Raw genomic sequence first — 16252 nt, 5'->3', positions numbered from 1 at the left:
GGTGTCACAGCTCATCCCTGTATTCTTAGTGGTCAGGAGGCTGAAGCAGGCAGATCACTTGAGGTCAGAAGCTCGGGACCAGCCTGGCCAACATGGTGAAACCCTGTCTCTACCAGAAATACAGAAATTAGCCAGGCATGGTGGTGCGTGCCTGTAGTCCCAGCTACTTGGGAGGCTGAGAAAAGAGAATCACTTTGAATCCAGGAGGTGGAGTTTACAGTGAGCCAGGATGGTGCTCCAGCACTCCAGCCTGGGTGACAGAAGGAGACTCTATCTCAAAAAATAAACAAATAAATAAAACACTAATTGGATTCAGAATTGAATTTTATGTGGAGTTGGAGAATGGTTTTAAGTGAACAATCTTGTAGCTTGAAATATGATCTATATGGTAACAGCACCCAAATTTATAGCTCTAGCCACAAATCTCCCCTGAAAGTACAGACTAAAAGCCTACTCAATATCTTTACCTGACACAAATATATTCCAACTTCAAATCCTGGACTTCCTTCCAAAGCTGCTCCATTCACATTCTTACCTATCTCAATTAATAGCAACTCCATCCTTCCAATTGTTTGGCAAAAGACTTAAAGTTATCCTTCTCTCCTATTTATCTTGCATTCCATATATCCTCTCTTCAGTAAATCATGCTGACCCCAACTTTAAGGTATAAAAGCATACTTCATTTCTCTCCACTTTGTTTTACTGAGCTTTCCATAAGCTAAAGATTTGTGGCCACCCTGCACTGAGTAGGTCTATCAGCACCATTTTTCCAACAACAATGTGCTGTCTCTGTGCCACATTTTGGTGATTCTCGAAATATTTCAAACTTTTTCATTTGTACTACATCTGTTATACTGATCTGTGATCAGTGCTCTTTGATACTACTACTGTAACTGTTTGGAGACACAGTGGCCATATAAGATGGCGAAGTTTATAAATGCTATGTAAGTTTTAACTGCTCCACCATCCAGTGGTCCTCCTCTCCCTCTCCTCAGGCCTCCCTATTCTTATTAACCTATCACGGCCTCTAAGTGTTCAAGAAAAAGGAATAGTCGCATGTCTCTCATTTTAAATCAAAAGTCAGATTAAGCTTAGTGAGGAAGACATGTTGAAAGAAGATACAAGCCAAAAGCTAGGCCTCTTGTGCCAAATGGCTAGCCAAGTTGTGAATGCAACTATTGAGAAAGGGTCTCACTCTGTCACCCAGGCTGGAACGTAAAGGTGTAGTCATAGCTCATTGCAGCCTCAAACCCCTGGGCTCAAGGTATCCTCCTGCTCTGGCCTCCTGAAGTTTTGGGATTAGAGTTGTGAGTCACCGTGCCTGACTGAAAAAGTTCGTGAAAGAAATTCATAGTGATTGCTCCAATGGATCTGAGCAAAGTAGATTAAAAACCTCCTAGAAAGGAGGTTTTGATTCACTATTCAAGATACCTTTAGGAACATTCATGATTTATGGAAGGAAGTTAAAAGATCAACATTAACAAGAGTTTGAAAGAAGAAATGCCAACCCTCACAGATAAATTTGAAGGGTTCAAGACTTCAGTGGAAGAAGTCACTTTAGATGTAGTGGAAACAGCAAGAGAAGTAGAATTAAAGTAGAGCCACAGGATGTGACTGAATTGCTGCAATCTCATGATGAAACTTTAATGGATGAGGAGTGGCTTCTTACGGATGAGGAAAGAAAGTGCTTTTTTGAGAAGGAATCTATTCCTGGAGAAGATGCTGTGAATACTGTTGAAATGTGAACAAAGGATTTATAATATACGTAAACTTAGTTCAGGTGTCCCCAAACTGCGGCCCCCTGAGGCCATTTATCCGGCCCCCCGCAGCATTTCAGGAAGGGGCACCTCTTTCATTGGTGGTCAGTGAGAGGAGCACAGTATGTGGTGGCCCTCCAACGGTCTGAGGGACAGTGAACTGGCCCCCTGTGTAAAAAGTTTGGGGACGCCTGACTTAGTTGATAAAGCTGCCTTGACTTCCTGGGCTCAAGGAATCCTCCTGCCTCAGCCTTCCATGTAGCTGGGGCCACAGGCATCCCAACATACCTGGCTAATTTTATTTTTTGTAGAGGTGGGGGTCTCACTTTCTTGCCCAGGCAGGTCACAGATTCCTGGGCTTAAGCAATCCTCTTGCCTCAACCTCCCAAAGTGCTAAGATTAGGGTGGATGCAGTGGTTCACGCTTGGAATCCCAGCACTTTCTGAGGCCAAGGAGGGCAAATTACTTGAGGTCCGGAGTTCAAGATCAGCCTGGTCAGCAAGGTGAAACCTCATCTCTACTAAAAATACAAAAATTAGCCGGGCGTGGTGGCAGGCACCTGTAATCCCAGCTACTTGGAAGGCTGAGGCAGGAATCACTTGAACCTGGGAGGCAGAGGTGGCAGTGAGCCAAGATCGCACCACTGCAGTCCAGCCTGGGCAACAGAATGAGACTCTGCCTCAAAAAATAAATAAATAAATAAATAAAGTGTTGAGATTACAGGTGTGAGCCATCCTGCCCAGCCTAAAGTATTTTTTAATCAAGATTTTTTAATCAAGGTACGTAAGTTCTTTTTTTTTTTTTTTTTTTTGACATAATGGTATTGCACACAACAGACTATGATATAACGTAAAAATAAGTTTTTGCCCCATATGATCTGCAGGAAAATTTTTATATGCACTGGAAAAAAAAAAGTGTGTAACTTGCTTTACTGCAGTGGTCTGTAACTGAACCCCCAAGAGCTCCAAGGCATCCCTGGATCTAGAATCCGACTACTTCTCACCATCCCTTAAGCTTCACCCTGGTCCAGGTCTCCAGTATCTCCCATTTAGACAAGTAACTACAATAGCTTCCTAACCAGTTTTCCTTTCAGTCAATTCCCATAAACAGACACATTAAGCCTCTTAAAACATAAATCAGATCATGTCACTCCCCTCTACTATCCACCTCAGAACAGTAAAAGTCAGTGTCCCACAATCTACAAAGGCCTACCAGGTCTACAAAGGCCTACCAGGTCTTATCCTCTTCCCCCATCTTCTACACTCCAGGCTCAGTCCTCTGTAGCCAGACTGCTTCCCATTCTGATGTATAGCGTCTAAGCCTCAAGGCCTTTGCACTTGCTGTTCCTTCAGCCTGTACGCCTATTCTCCCAGATGTATGTATGGTTGTGATCCCTCACCTCCTTGAAGTCTTTGCTAATATGTCACCTTCCTTTGACTAACAATGACATTTAAAACTACACTACCTGGCCAGGCGAGGTGGCTCACGCCTGTAATTCCAACACTTTGAGAGGCGAGGAGGGCGGATTGCCAGAACTCAGGAGATCCAGGAAGGCCTGGCCAACACCGCGCAACCCCACCTCTACTAAAAATATAAAAAATTAGCTGGGCCTGGTAGCGTGGGCCCGTAGTCCCTGCTACTCGAGAGTTTGAGGCATAAGAATTGCTTGAACTCAGGAGGCAGTGGTTGCAGTGAGCCTCTCTGCAGAGGTTGCATAGGCTGGAGTGAAGTAGATCGCACTACTTTTCACACCGGCCGGAGAGACAGGACACTCTACCTCAAAAAAACAAACAAACTCCACACTACCTATCATTCTTCTTTATCTCACTCCACTGCACTCACAATCTTCTGATGCACAATATTTTATTTTGCTTATTGTCTTCCTAAACAAGAGATATTCATACTAAGCTCCACAAAGACAAGAATTTTTTTGTACGTTCTGCTCACTGCTATATACCCAGATTCTGATACATAGTTGGAATTCAATAAGTAACTGCTAAATGGAATTAACAGGCAACAGGGAAACATTCTAGTCAGACGTATTTTGAGACACTAATGACCAAACTCCAAGAGTGCAGAGGCAAGGCAGAGTGGAGAGAGGAAACGGAGAAAGCAAAGAGGAAAGAACTGAAAAAAGGTAAAGGGTTCGACCCACGTGGAGGAATAGCCTACCTGGAGGGTGGAAGGACTTCTGATGACGAGAAAATCTATCAGAAGACTGTTTCCAATACCATGATGTGGAAGCGTGGAAATTCCAGGAAGGCTGGCCATTGAGTTGAGGCTGAGAATCAATTGGAGACTGGGCGTCGAAGGGGGGTTGCGCCCCAGGAAGAATCTGGGCATCGAAGGGGGGCGGCGCCCCGGGGAGAGACTGGGCCTCCATGGGGGACTGCGACTCAGAGGAAGGCTTTGATCCGGCTGCGGGAGACGAAGACGTAAGCGGTGGCGGTGGCGGCATTGTCCACAGCATCCAGTTGTCCCGCCGCGGGGCAGTGTCGCTCTGGGGCCCTAACGTGGGAGTCAGCTCGGGAGACGCACGCCACCCGGCAGGACTTACGAAATCACTAGCCGGCTCAGCCATACCTTCCGCCGGGTCCTGAGTATAGCACGCGACTGTGGCGCAAGTATTAGACGTCACTTCCGTTACCGTAAACTGCACGGCCCAGCCAACCACAGACTTTACGTCATTAGTCGGCGCCGGGAAACCTTCCGTTCTTCTTTGCGGATCGCGAGATTACTTTGGGATAGGTTTGACGTACCTGGAGAGACTCGCATCTGTGACCAGTGTCCGCCACCGCGGATGGCAAGGGACCTGATCGGACCGGCCCTGCCGCCCGGCTTCAAGGCCCGCGGAACAGCGGAGGACGAAGAGCGGGATCCAAGCCCGGGTAAGCGGCGGCGTCTCCGCAGCCCACCAGGCCTGTCTACCCGCTCCCTGGCCGGGCTCTGCACGCTGCAGAAAGGTCGGAGGCCTAGGAGGACGGAGGGGTGGGGAGTGGGCATGGCCCGACCCGAGAGAGCTTTTCTTCCTAAACGATAGCAGTAGGGAAACCGAGTTTTGGCGTGGTTATCTTCCTAATGACAATACATTCTCATGTAGCGCTTAATGTGAGCTGCACGCCGCCCTAACTGACTGATACTCATTCAGTCATTTAATCCCTATAAGGAAAAGACTATTTTCCCAAGTTGCAAATGTGTACACCCATGCCAGGGTCTACATCATACTGCTAGCAAGTGATGGAGCGCGACTTAGAAAGAAGCGGTTCTCCTAACCTCTGTGCCGTATTGCCTTCTGATGTACAAGAACCTTGCAGATCCTGTTCTCTCCAGCCCCGAGCTGCCTTCCTAGCCTCTCATTCTATTATTGCATCTGACACACACAGCCCAGTACTCAAACCAGCCTGCGTTTCTGCTTAGTTCCTTAACGCTCCAGGCTTACGGGCTTCCTCTGGTTGCCTTTCTAAACGTAACCGACAAACTTCTACCTATCCTTCAAGGGCCAACTTCAATGTCACACAATAAAACCATTCCAAATTCCCCGAAGCATTGTCAGGCCTTTTTGCCCTCGGGTTTTTTCCTAATTACATTGCATATTTAGTACACTTGTATCTGAATAATTTGTCGACATATCTGTCTCCACCAATGCACTATGGTCTTCTACCAGAAAACGCAACAGGCACTTCGTGTATACCAAATGCTTCTGACATTCTGCCATGCATACCTATCTGCTTTAATGTTTGTTCACATTTGTAGACTAGGACTGACAACTCAGTTGGAGAAGAGTAAATCTGAAAGAGTAACCCTGCCATTTCTGAATCTAATTTGTCTTCCTTGTCTGCCCAGAGGCCATGTTTCTACTACAGGCCTCCTCCTAATCTAATTTCTGTTATAACCATTTTAAAAATCATGCTTTCTGGCGGGGCGTGGTGGCACAAGCCTGTAATCCCAGCACTTTGGGAGGCCGAGATAGGCGGATCACTAGAGGTCAGGAGTTCGAGACCAGCCTGGCCAATATGATGAAACCACCTCTCTACTAAAAATGCAAAAATGAGTCAGTTGTGGTGGCAGGCCCCTGTAGTCCCACGTACTCGGGAGGCTGAGGCAGTAGAATCACTTGAACCCAAGAGGCAGAGGTTGCAGTGAGCCAAGATCCCGCCACTGCACTCCAGCCTGGGTAACAGAACAAGAGTTAGTCTCGAATTAAGATAAAAATTAAAAATTAGGCTTTTCTTCCCGTAGAACATAGCTTTAAAAAAAAAAAAAAAAAAAGAGGCTGGGCGCGATGGCTCACACCTGTAATCCCAGCACTGTGGGAGGTCAAGACAAGCGGATCATGAGGTCAGGGGTTAGAGACCAGCCTGGCCAGCACGGTGAAACCCCATCTCTACTAAAAAAAAAAAAAAAAAAAAAAAAAAAAAAAAAAATACAAAAAATTAGCTGGACATGGTGGCGTGCTCTTGTCCACCCGGGAGGCGGAGGTTGCAATGAGCCAATATGGTGCCACTGCACTCCAGCGTGGGAGACAGAGTAAGACTCCGTCTTGAAAAAATAAAATAAAATAAAATAAGGCCAGGCACGGTGGCTCACACCTGTGATCCCAGCACTTTGGGAGGCTGAGGTGGGCAGATCACGAGCTTAGGAGTTCAAGACCAGTCTGGCCAACATGGTGAAACTCCATCTCTACTAAGAATTAGCCGGGCCTGGTGGTGTGCACCTATAATCCCAGCTACTCAGGCGGCTGAGGCAGAAGAATTGCTTGAACCCAGGAGGCAAAGGTTGCAGTGAGCCGAGATCATGCCATTGCACTCCAGCCTGGGTGACAGAGTGAGACTCCATCTCAAAATAAATAAATAAATAAATAAATAAATAAATTTTATTTTAGCAAGAAAGATTTCATTCAACCAAGGTTGAAGAAAATTATGATTAACTTAGTTATCTAGTTGGGTTCCTATGCGTATATTGTTTCTAGTTCACCATATTTCCTGATTTTTATTTCCTTGAGATGGAGTCTCGCTCCGTCATCCAGGCTGGAGTGCAGTGGCTTGCTCTCAGCTCACTGCAGCCTCCACCTCCTGACTTCAAGCAGTTTTCCTGCCTCAGCCTCCTCAGTAGCTAGGATTACAGGCATGCGCCACCACGCCCAGTTAATTTTGTGTTTTTAGTAGAGAGGGGGTTTCACCATGTTGGCCAGGCTGGTCTCAAACTCCCAGCCTCAGGTGATCCGCCCGCCTCAGCCTCCCAAAGTGCTGGGATTACAGGCTCAAGCCACAGCACCCAGCCCATATTTGCTGGTTTTAAACCAAGGCAGGATTTGCAGATAAGCAAACACTATCACCTGCATAGATAATTTTGTTATGGTTTGCTTCCATCATTCTACCAGCTTTTATGTCAAGTACATCTGTCTTTCTCTACTCTCTTCTTTTTGTTTCTTGTGTGTGTTTGTTCTCCGTTCTTTCCAGCACTTAACACTGTGTGTGTGTGATGTGTGTATTGACCTCTACTTGAAGGAGTTGTATTACAACCTGCTTGGCACATAAAAGATTCTTGGTTTATATTTGTTGAATGACTTCACCCCTTTGTCAAGCACAATATCTTACGCATAGTGTGTCATTTTGAACACATAATCCCCCTGCTATAATTCCATTCCCTTCATAACCTCCTAGATGGCTAAACCCAAAACAGTTGCCAAAAAAATCTTCATATATCATTTTTATTTCATCTATCTGGCTTTTTAAGAAGTTTGCCAGTACCAATGGCCTTCACATTCACTGTATCACATCAGAGAAGCTGCACTTGGACCATCTTTCAGTTACTTCCTGCATCACCATCCCTCCTACAACCAAAGGGTAATTGCTGTCCTGATAGATAACATCACAAATTTGTTTTGCATGTTTTCTTTTTGTAACTGGCTTCCTATCTTGGTACTGCATTACTTTGTGAGATTCATTCATGTAAATTAGCATATTATAGATTGTTGAAGTTAATAATCTGGTCTTTAAAGAAATTGAAATATTATAGATTGTTTCTTTCCATTGCTATATAGTCATCCATTGGATGAATGTTCTGCAATTTATTTATCCATTTTATTGTGGATGGACTTTTGAGTAATTTCCATTTGGAGGCTGATATAAAAAGTGCTGCTATGCATTGTAGTATGTGTCTTATGGTAGATACTCCCAGCTTCCAAAGTTACCAAAGTTCTCAGCATGTACAAGAATTCTAGTTGTTCCACATTTTCACTAATACTTAGTTTTTTCTTTTATACCTGGTGACAATATCTCATGGTAGTTTTAATTTGTATTTCCCTGGTGACAGTATCTCATGGTAGTTTTAATTTGTATTTCCCTGGTGACAAATGAAATTAACCATCTTTTCATGTGTTATTTGACCATATGAATATGTGCTGTGTTCGTTTTTTGCTTATTTTTCCATTGAGTTGTCTGTCTTCATATTGATTTATAGAATTCTTTATGCAGTCTGGATATGAGTCATTTTCCAGATATGTGTATCAGAAATACCTTCTCTGATTCTGAGGTTGTTTTTTCACTCGTGTTGGTATGTTTTGATGAACTTAAGTTTTTTATATATTTGGACTTTTTTTTCTTTTATAATAGAATTTTTTGCATCCTATTCAAGACAACTTTGCCAGCCCCAGGGTTATAAAGCTGTTCTGTGTTTTCATCTGAGAGCATTATTGTTTCAGCTTTCACATTTATATTTGTAATTCATCTGGAATTGATGTTTCTATGTGGTGTGAGTTAGGGATGAAAACTTATTGACTGGGAAGAGTATCCTGGCACCATTTATTGAACAGACCATCCTTTCTCCACTGTCACCTTCTTTATAAATCAGGCAACCATATATATGCATCTAGTTTATTTCTTGTCTATTCCAGTAAAATATACATAAGATCTGTCATATTAACCATGTGTGAGCATATAGTTCAGTGGCACTAGGTACAGTCATTGTTGTGCAATCATCACCACCATCCATTTCTAGAACTATTTTTGTCTTGCAAAACTGAAACCTATGCCCGTTAAATGATAACTCCCATTCTCCCCTCTCTCCCAGTTCCTGGTAACCACCATTCTACTTTCTTTTTCTGTTAATTGAACTATTCTATGTACTTCATTTAATGGAATTATACAATACTTGTCCTTTGGTTACTGGCTTATTTCACTTAGCATGATGTCTTCAAGCTTCACTTATGTTGTAGCATGTCAGAATTTCCTTTCTTTTTAAGGCTGAACAGTATTCCATGTATGTGTATACTGTACAGATTACATTTTGTTTATTCATCTGTTGTTAGACCCTTGGGTTGCTATATATGCTATTGTGAATAATGTTGTTATGAACATGGGTGTACAAACAATCTGTTCAAGTCCCTGCTTTCATTTCTATTGATCTTACACCCAGAAATGTGATTGCTGGACTATGGGGTAATTCTACAGTGTTTTGAGAAGCCAGGCACGGCGTCTGACAACTGTAACCCCAGCACTTTGGGAAGCGGAAGGAAGCTGATCACCTGAGGTCAGGAGTTCAAGACCAGCCTGGCCAACATAGTGAAACCCCGTCTCTACTAGAATACAAATATTAGCCAGGCATGATGGTGCGCACCTGTAGTTCCAGCTACTCGGAAGGCTTAGGCACAAAAATTGCTTGTACCAAGGAGCTACAGGTTGCAGTGAGCCGAGATCTTGCCACTGCACTCCAGCCCGCGCAACAGAGCAAGATTCGGTCTCAAAAAAAAAACTTTTTTTTTTTTTTTTTTTTTTTCTAGAAACTAGCATACTGTTGTCTACATTAGCTGCACCATTTTACATTCCCACTAGCAGTGTTCAAGGGTCTCAGTTTCTCCACATCCTCTCAGTGCTTGTTAATTTCTTTTTGCCTTTTTTTTTTATTATAGTCATCCTAATGGGTGTGAAGTGGTATCTCATTGCTTTGATTTGCACTTCCTTAATGATTAGTGATGTTGAGCACCTTTTCATATGCTTATCGCTTGTGCATCCAGTTTTAAGAAACTTGGGCCAGGAGTGGTTGTTCTCAGCACTTTGGGAGGAGGCTGAGGCAGGCAGACTCTTGAGCCCACGAGTTCAAGACCAGACTGGGCAACATGGCAAAACCCCATCTCTACAAAAAATACAGGTAGTGCATGCCTGTAGTCCCAGCTACCTGGGAGGCTGAGGTGGGAGGATTGCTTGAGCCTGGGAGTTGGAGGTTGCAGTAAGCTACAATCATGCCACTGCACTCCAGCTTGGATGACAGGAAGGAAGAAAGGAGGGAGGGGAGTGGGGAAGGAAGGACAAGAAATTTAAATTCAGAGTCTAATTTCTGAAGCAAAATGTTTGAAAACCCTGTCTCAGAAAGAAAGAAAGAAACAAACAAACAAACTTGAATTCAGAGTCTAATTTGTGAAGTAAAATGTCTGAAAACAGTGCTCTCTCCTCAATGCCTCACATTTCTAATTGTCTAAAGATATATATGATGTGATATTTCTGAACAGTGACCCTAAATCAACAACAACGACAAAGAGTAAATAATTTTAAGAATACTTACATTAAGAAGAAAACCATGTATTTTGGAAAACTGTGTGACTTTATATTAATCACATGAGGAGGTCCATAACACGTGAATCCCAAGATTAAGTTTTGTACTGAACTTTGAAAACTAGCAAAATGAATGAAACTGAGGGATGGGAGGGAGTACTCAAACTGAGGGAACAACATGTCTGAAGACTTTAAGGTAGGATGGGACATAGTGGACAGCAGCAACAAGAGAAGACCAGGTAACAGAAGCAGCAAAAGTGAGGGGTAGATGAGATCGCTGCTGCTGCCTGGATGGCCACATTCTGGCAGTAATGCAAATAAAGACTGGAGAGACCATGTGAAGGATCTTGGCCTCTATTCCAAGAGCAACAGATGTCATTGAAGGTTTAGTTTTGTTTTTGTTTTTTGCATTTGTATTCAGAGGTAATATGTATATAGATCCTTCCATGCTGCTAAATCAAATGGAACTTTTTCAGTCTTTCTCTTACTTGATGCTTAAAAGTATTTTAATATTACCTACTCCTTTTAAAACTCTCATGCAGCTGGGCATGGTGGCTCACACCTATAAATCCTAGCACTTTGGGAGGATGATATGGGAGGATTGCTTGAGCCCAGAAGTTTGAGAACAGCCTGGGCAACATAGCAAAAATCACATCTCTACTAAAAAATTAAAAAATTAGGCGTGGTAGTGCACACCTGTAGTCCCAGCTACTGGGGAGGTTAAAGTGGGAGGATCAAAAACACAGGAGGGCAAGGCTACAGTGATATAGGATCATGCCACTGCACTCCAGCCTGGGCCACAGAGCAAGACCCTATCTTTAAACACACACACACACACACACCCCTTCTTTCTGTTTCTGTGATACCATACTCCTCGTTTCTGTCTTCTCTTTGGGCAGCTCCTCTGCATCTCCTCAAATAGTTTATCTTCTATTAAACCTTCAGGTGTTAAAGACTCTCCAAGCTGTCTCCCAAGCCCTCTTTTTTAATACTCTATTCTCTTCTTTAAGTGATGATATTCCCACCCATAGGGTGAAAGTTTTTATATAAAAACTTAGATGCTTATCTAACATCTTTGCTTAATGATTCCCAATGAAAGTTCCTATCAGAATCTTTAAAACAGGATATGAACTTCTAAAAAAAAAAAAAATTTCAATGTCCTACCCAGTCTCTTTGTCTTCTTTCCTCCCCTTTCAGGATTTTAATGTATTCCAAGTTCAGAAACAAAGACTAAGTTAACCCCTTAGTCCCTGGGACTGCCCCAGTTTTAACCCTAAGAATCCCATATCCCAAGAAGCCCTTCAATCCCAGACAGACCAACACAGTTGGTCACCCTATTTCTGTCTTCTGTAGCAGTGCATCTTAAACTTGAACATGTATATGGATTACCCAGAGATCTTGTTAAGATGCCAACTCTTACTCAGGTGATCTGGGTGAGACCTGCGATTCTGCATTTCTGACAAGCTCCCAGCTGCTGCTGCTGCTGCTGCTGGTCCTGCTGGTGCCAGGACCACAGTGTTTGTGGTGAAGGATGGGAGTACATGTGGTTTTCTCTATCTGCAGTTACTGTGCTGGGTTGCTTGCTGGTTTGCCCCACTAAACCGTAAGAAAAGGAACCACCTCCTAAGCCTCTGTAATTCCCAATACCAGCAGGGTACCCAGCACAAAGTGGGTACTCAGTAGATTCCTTTTGGCCAACTAGAGGACAGAGTAAAAATTCCTGGCCAGGCGCAGTAGCTCATGCCTATAATCCCAGCACTTTGGGAGGCTAAGGTGGGAGGATCACTTGAGCCCAGGACTTCAAGAACAGCCTAGGCAACATAAGAAGACCTCATCTCTACTAAAAACTTAAAAATTAGCCAGGCATGGTAGCATGCACATGCAGTCTCAACTACTCAGGAGGCTGAGGCAAGAAGATTGCTTTAGCCCAGGAGTTTGAAGTTGCAGTGAGCTGTGATCACACCACTGTATTCCAACCTGAGTGTTAGAACAAGACCTGTCTCAAAAGCAAAATTCCTTAAGAAGGGCCCAGGATTTATGGGAATTGAGGAAGCCAGGACCTGCATGAATGTAGTTAACCATAGTCCTTTGTATGGAGTCTGGAAGAAACCTGATGGCTGGCTGGGAAGAGGATTTTTTTTTTTTTTTTTTTTTTAAACAGTCTCACTGTTACCCAGACTGAAGTGCAGTGGCATGATTTCAGCTCACTGCAACCTCTGCCTCCTGGTTCAAGTGATTCTCCTGCCTCAGCCTCCCAAGTAGCTGAGATTACAGGTGTACATCACCACACCTGGCTAATTTTTGTATCTTTAGTAGAGACAGCGTTTCACCATGTTGGCCAGGCTAGTCTTGAACTCCTGGGCTCAAGTGATCTACCTGCCTCAGCCTCCCAAAGTGCTAGACTGTGAGCCATGTGCCTAGCCTCTTTTTTTTTTTTCTTTTTAAGTTTTTTAAAATTGTAATTAAATATACATAACATGAAATTTACCATCTTAACTGTCTTTAAATGTACAATTCAGTGGCATTAAATACATTCACATGGTTGAACAACTATCACCACCATATCCACATTGATCTCAGCTCACAGCAGTCTCTACTGCCGAGGTTCAAGCAATCCTGTCCCAGCCTCCCGAGTAGTTGTGATTACAGGCACACACCACTATGCCCAGTTAATTTTGTATTTTTGGTAGAGACAGGGTTTCACCATGTTGCCCAGGCTGATCTCGAACTCCTGACCTTGGGTGATCTGCCTGCCTCGGCCTCCCAAAGTGCTGGGATTATGGGAATGAGCCACTGCACCTGGCCCAAACCATTTTTTATCAGCTTTCTAATGCATATCCCCTGTTGCTGATCTCTCTTTATTGTCCACAAGCAGACTGTTTTGTTCATTTGCTTGTTTTGTTTTTGTTTTAGATAATTTATATCATGTCTCTCCTGATACACAACCTCCCAATGACTGCCTACTGTAATTAAAAATCCAAACTCCTGCTAGATATGGTGGTGCATGCATGTAGTCCCAGGTACTCAGGAAGCTGAGGCAGGAGGATCACTTGTCCACGAGTTCTGGGCCTATAGTGCGCTATGCAATCTGGTGTCCACACTAAGTTCAGCATCAGTATAGTGACCTCCTGGGAGCGAAGGACCACCAGATTACCTAAGGAGGGGTGAACCAGCCCAGGTCAGAAACAAAGTATGTGAAAACTCTTGTGCTGATCAGCAGTGGCATCACACCTGTGAATAGCCGCTGCACTCCAGCCTGGACAACACAGTGATACCTTGCCTGTTAGGGAAAGGGAACAGAAAATGGAAGGGGAAAGGGAAGCCCATACTCCTTATTATAGCCTATACTAGCATTTATTGAGCGCTTACTATATGCCAAAGACTTTGTTAGGTGCTTTGCCTATATTAACTGATGTAATCTTCACAACAGTCCTGTGAGGTTGAAACTATTATTAACCTCATTTTATAAAGCAAGAGTGTAACATAGGGAGGTTAAATAACTCATCCAAATCACACAGCTATTAAGTGGTCTACCTGGAATTCAAAGCATAGAGTCTGGCCCCTTTATATCATCCAACTTCATCTTGTCATTTTGCTTCTCTTTAGCCACACTGGCCTTTTTTTTTTTTTTTTTTTTTTTTTTTTTTTTTGAGACGGAGTTTCACTCTTGTAACCCAGGCTGGAGTGCAATGGCGCGATCTCGGCTCACCGCAACCTCCGCCTCCTGGGTTCAAGCAATTCTCCTGCCTCAGCCTCCTGAGTAGCTGGGACTACAGGCACGTGCCACCATGCCCAGCTGATTTTTAGTATTTTTAGTAGAGACGGGGTTTCACCATGTTGACCAGGATGGTCTCGATCTGTTGACCTCGTAATCCACCTGCCTCGGCCTCCCAAAGTGCTGGGATTACAGGCTTGAGCCACCGCGCCCGGCCCACACTGGCCTTTTTGTCCCTCGAGCACATCAGGCTTGCTTTCTGCATAGGAGTTTTGCACTGGCTGCTCCTCTGTCCGTGGCCTCTGTCATCTCATCATTTAAATCTCCATTCAAATGTCTTTTTCTCAGAGAGATTTTTGCCTTACCACTATCTTTAAAGTTACCCTCTCACATATACAGTGTCACCTTTTTCCTATTTTCATAGCAGCACTTACACTATCTGAATTGATCTTAATTCTTTTTATGTTTGTTTCTCTAGAAGTATTTACTTAATAACTATTGTTGGATGGATGGTTGCTGACTGTTGAATATTGGCTAGTATAATGGTTAGGGATCTAGGCTTTGAAATCAGACTCCTGGGTTCATATCCCAGCCCTACTATTTAGTTGTGTGAAGTTAGGCAAGTGACTTAATTCTCTGCCTCAGTTTCTTTATCTGTAAAATAGAAATAATTATAATACCTCCCTCATAGGATTATTATCAGAATTAAATAGGTTAATGCATATATCTCTTAAAACAATTTATAAATCCTAAGTACTCAAACCATGTCATTTGTTTTTTATTTATTACATTTAAGTTTTTGTTACTATTATTATAATATTGAATAAATGGCATACCCAGAATACTCTATGGAAAATCATATTTCCAGGCCCTCCTCCAGGCCAACTGAGTCAGAATATCAGAAAAAAGGGCCCATGAATCTTTTTAAAAAATACGTTTTAGGGAGTCTGATAAATATCCAAACTTGGGAACTATGACAGTAGTCTTTTAGCATCATTACTTAGGATCAACCTGGAAAATTGTGTGTGTATGACATCATCGGTGACATCATAACACTGCAGTGACACCATGCAGTAATTTGTAATTTTGCTGAGATGTAAAGTGGGAGCAAGTCATTCTAAGAAGTGGGCCTAGAAGACCCTTACCACTCTCCCTAACATCCCCATTACAATGCAGCTTCATTCTCTTCCCTGTATCTCTATTAGCAAGCAGTAAAACTTAGAGTGACTCTAATTTTGTTTCTGCTTGAAAAATCATCTCAAAAAGAAAATGAACCAAGAAATGTGGAGATGCCAGGAAAGATTTTTTTTTGAAGTAGTGTTTCTACCGTAAACTGTCTGTAACAACAACAACAAAAATCATGAAGCCTGGTTTGTTTGTTTGTTTTTGGCAGGTGCACCAACCAATGCAAAAACTGCATGTTATCAAAGAAATGACATGCTATTGTTATAAGTTCAGCTTTCTAAGTTCAGCTATTAACCAAGTTTTTGTGAATCTCATAAAAAGAGATTGTATAAGACATGATTTCTGCCTTCCTAGAGTTGGAAAAGACAAAATCACTACACAAACAACAGCAAGTGAGATTAAAGTGAATAATAAATGATAGACAGCCAGTGCTGTTTATTTCAGAAAAGAAAGTGAAAATGTCAGCTAGAAGGGTTCATTGAATCCGTAGTGGCTGATTATAACACACAACAAATCTTCTTTAGTTGCAGGACCAGCTCTGCCCCCTAATTACAAAAGCAGTAGTTCCAATTCATCAGACAGCGATGAAGACAGTAGTTCTTTGTACGAAGAAGGAAATCAAGAATCTGAAGAAGACGACACTGGTCCAACTGCAAGGTCAGTCATTTAATTAAATTAAATGATAGACCAAACTCCAGAGTTAGTATAAGTTGGCTGGAACAGATCGCTAGTAAGGAGATAATATTCTGTTTACACAGCACAGGAAGAAATCATTTTTTATGGCATTTCATCCTGAACTATACCTTTTACAAGGAAGTTTATTCTAGTAGTGTGCAGCTATAGAGATAACTAGAATTTCAACTTTTTTTTTTTTTTCCTGAGACAGGGTCTCACTCTGTCACACACACACTGGAGTGGAGTGGCACTGTCTTGGCTTACTGCAGCCTCTGCCTCCCAAGCTCAAGCGATCTTCCCACCTCAGCCTCCTGAGTAGCTGGGACCACAGGTGTGCACTACCTTGCCCAGCTAATTTTTGTATTTTTTGC

At 42.9% G+C, this 16252-nt stretch overlaps 2 protein-coding genes across 4 annotated transcripts in view; one reads left to right on the top strand and one right to left on the bottom strand.

The window, feature by feature from the left end:
- The window catches only part of NUFIP1 (nuclear FMR1 interacting protein 1), a 46018-nt gene extending 41645 nt beyond the window's left edge, over nucleotides 1-4373 (bottom strand). Inside the window, exon 1 of the mRNA XM_003934366.4 lies at nucleotides 3930-4373. Within this exon, the coding sequence (XP_003934415.2) occupies nucleotides 3930-4338 (409 nt within the window). The 5' untranslated portion in view covers nucleotides 4339-4373. The remainder of the gene's footprint in view (nucleotides 1-3929) is intronic.
- A 59-nt stretch (nucleotides 4374-4432) lies between these two features.
- Nucleotides 4433-16252, top strand: part of GPALPP1 (GPALPP motifs containing 1) — a 45368-nt gene continuing 33548 nt past the window's right edge. For all 3 annotated transcript variants that reach the window (XM_039473299.2, XM_039473300.2, XM_039473298.2), the window contains exons 1-2: nucleotides 4433-4645; nucleotides 15731-15863. In XM_039473299.2, the coding sequence (XP_039329233.1) occupies nucleotides 4558-4645; nucleotides 15731-15863 (221 nt within the window). In that variant the 5' untranslated portion in view covers nucleotides 4433-4557. The remainder of the gene's footprint in view (nucleotides 4646-15730; nucleotides 15864-16252) is intronic.

This window comes from Saimiri boliviensis, chromosome 16, assembly GCF_048565385.1.
Source record: "Saimiri boliviensis isolate mSaiBol1 chromosome 16, mSaiBol1.pri, whole genome shotgun sequence".
NCBI classification, from domain to species: Eukaryota; Metazoa; Chordata; class Mammalia; order Primates; family Cebidae; genus Saimiri; species Saimiri boliviensis.
Note: the sequence above shows the minus strand (reverse complement) of the source record. Positions and strands in the feature narration are given on the sequence as shown.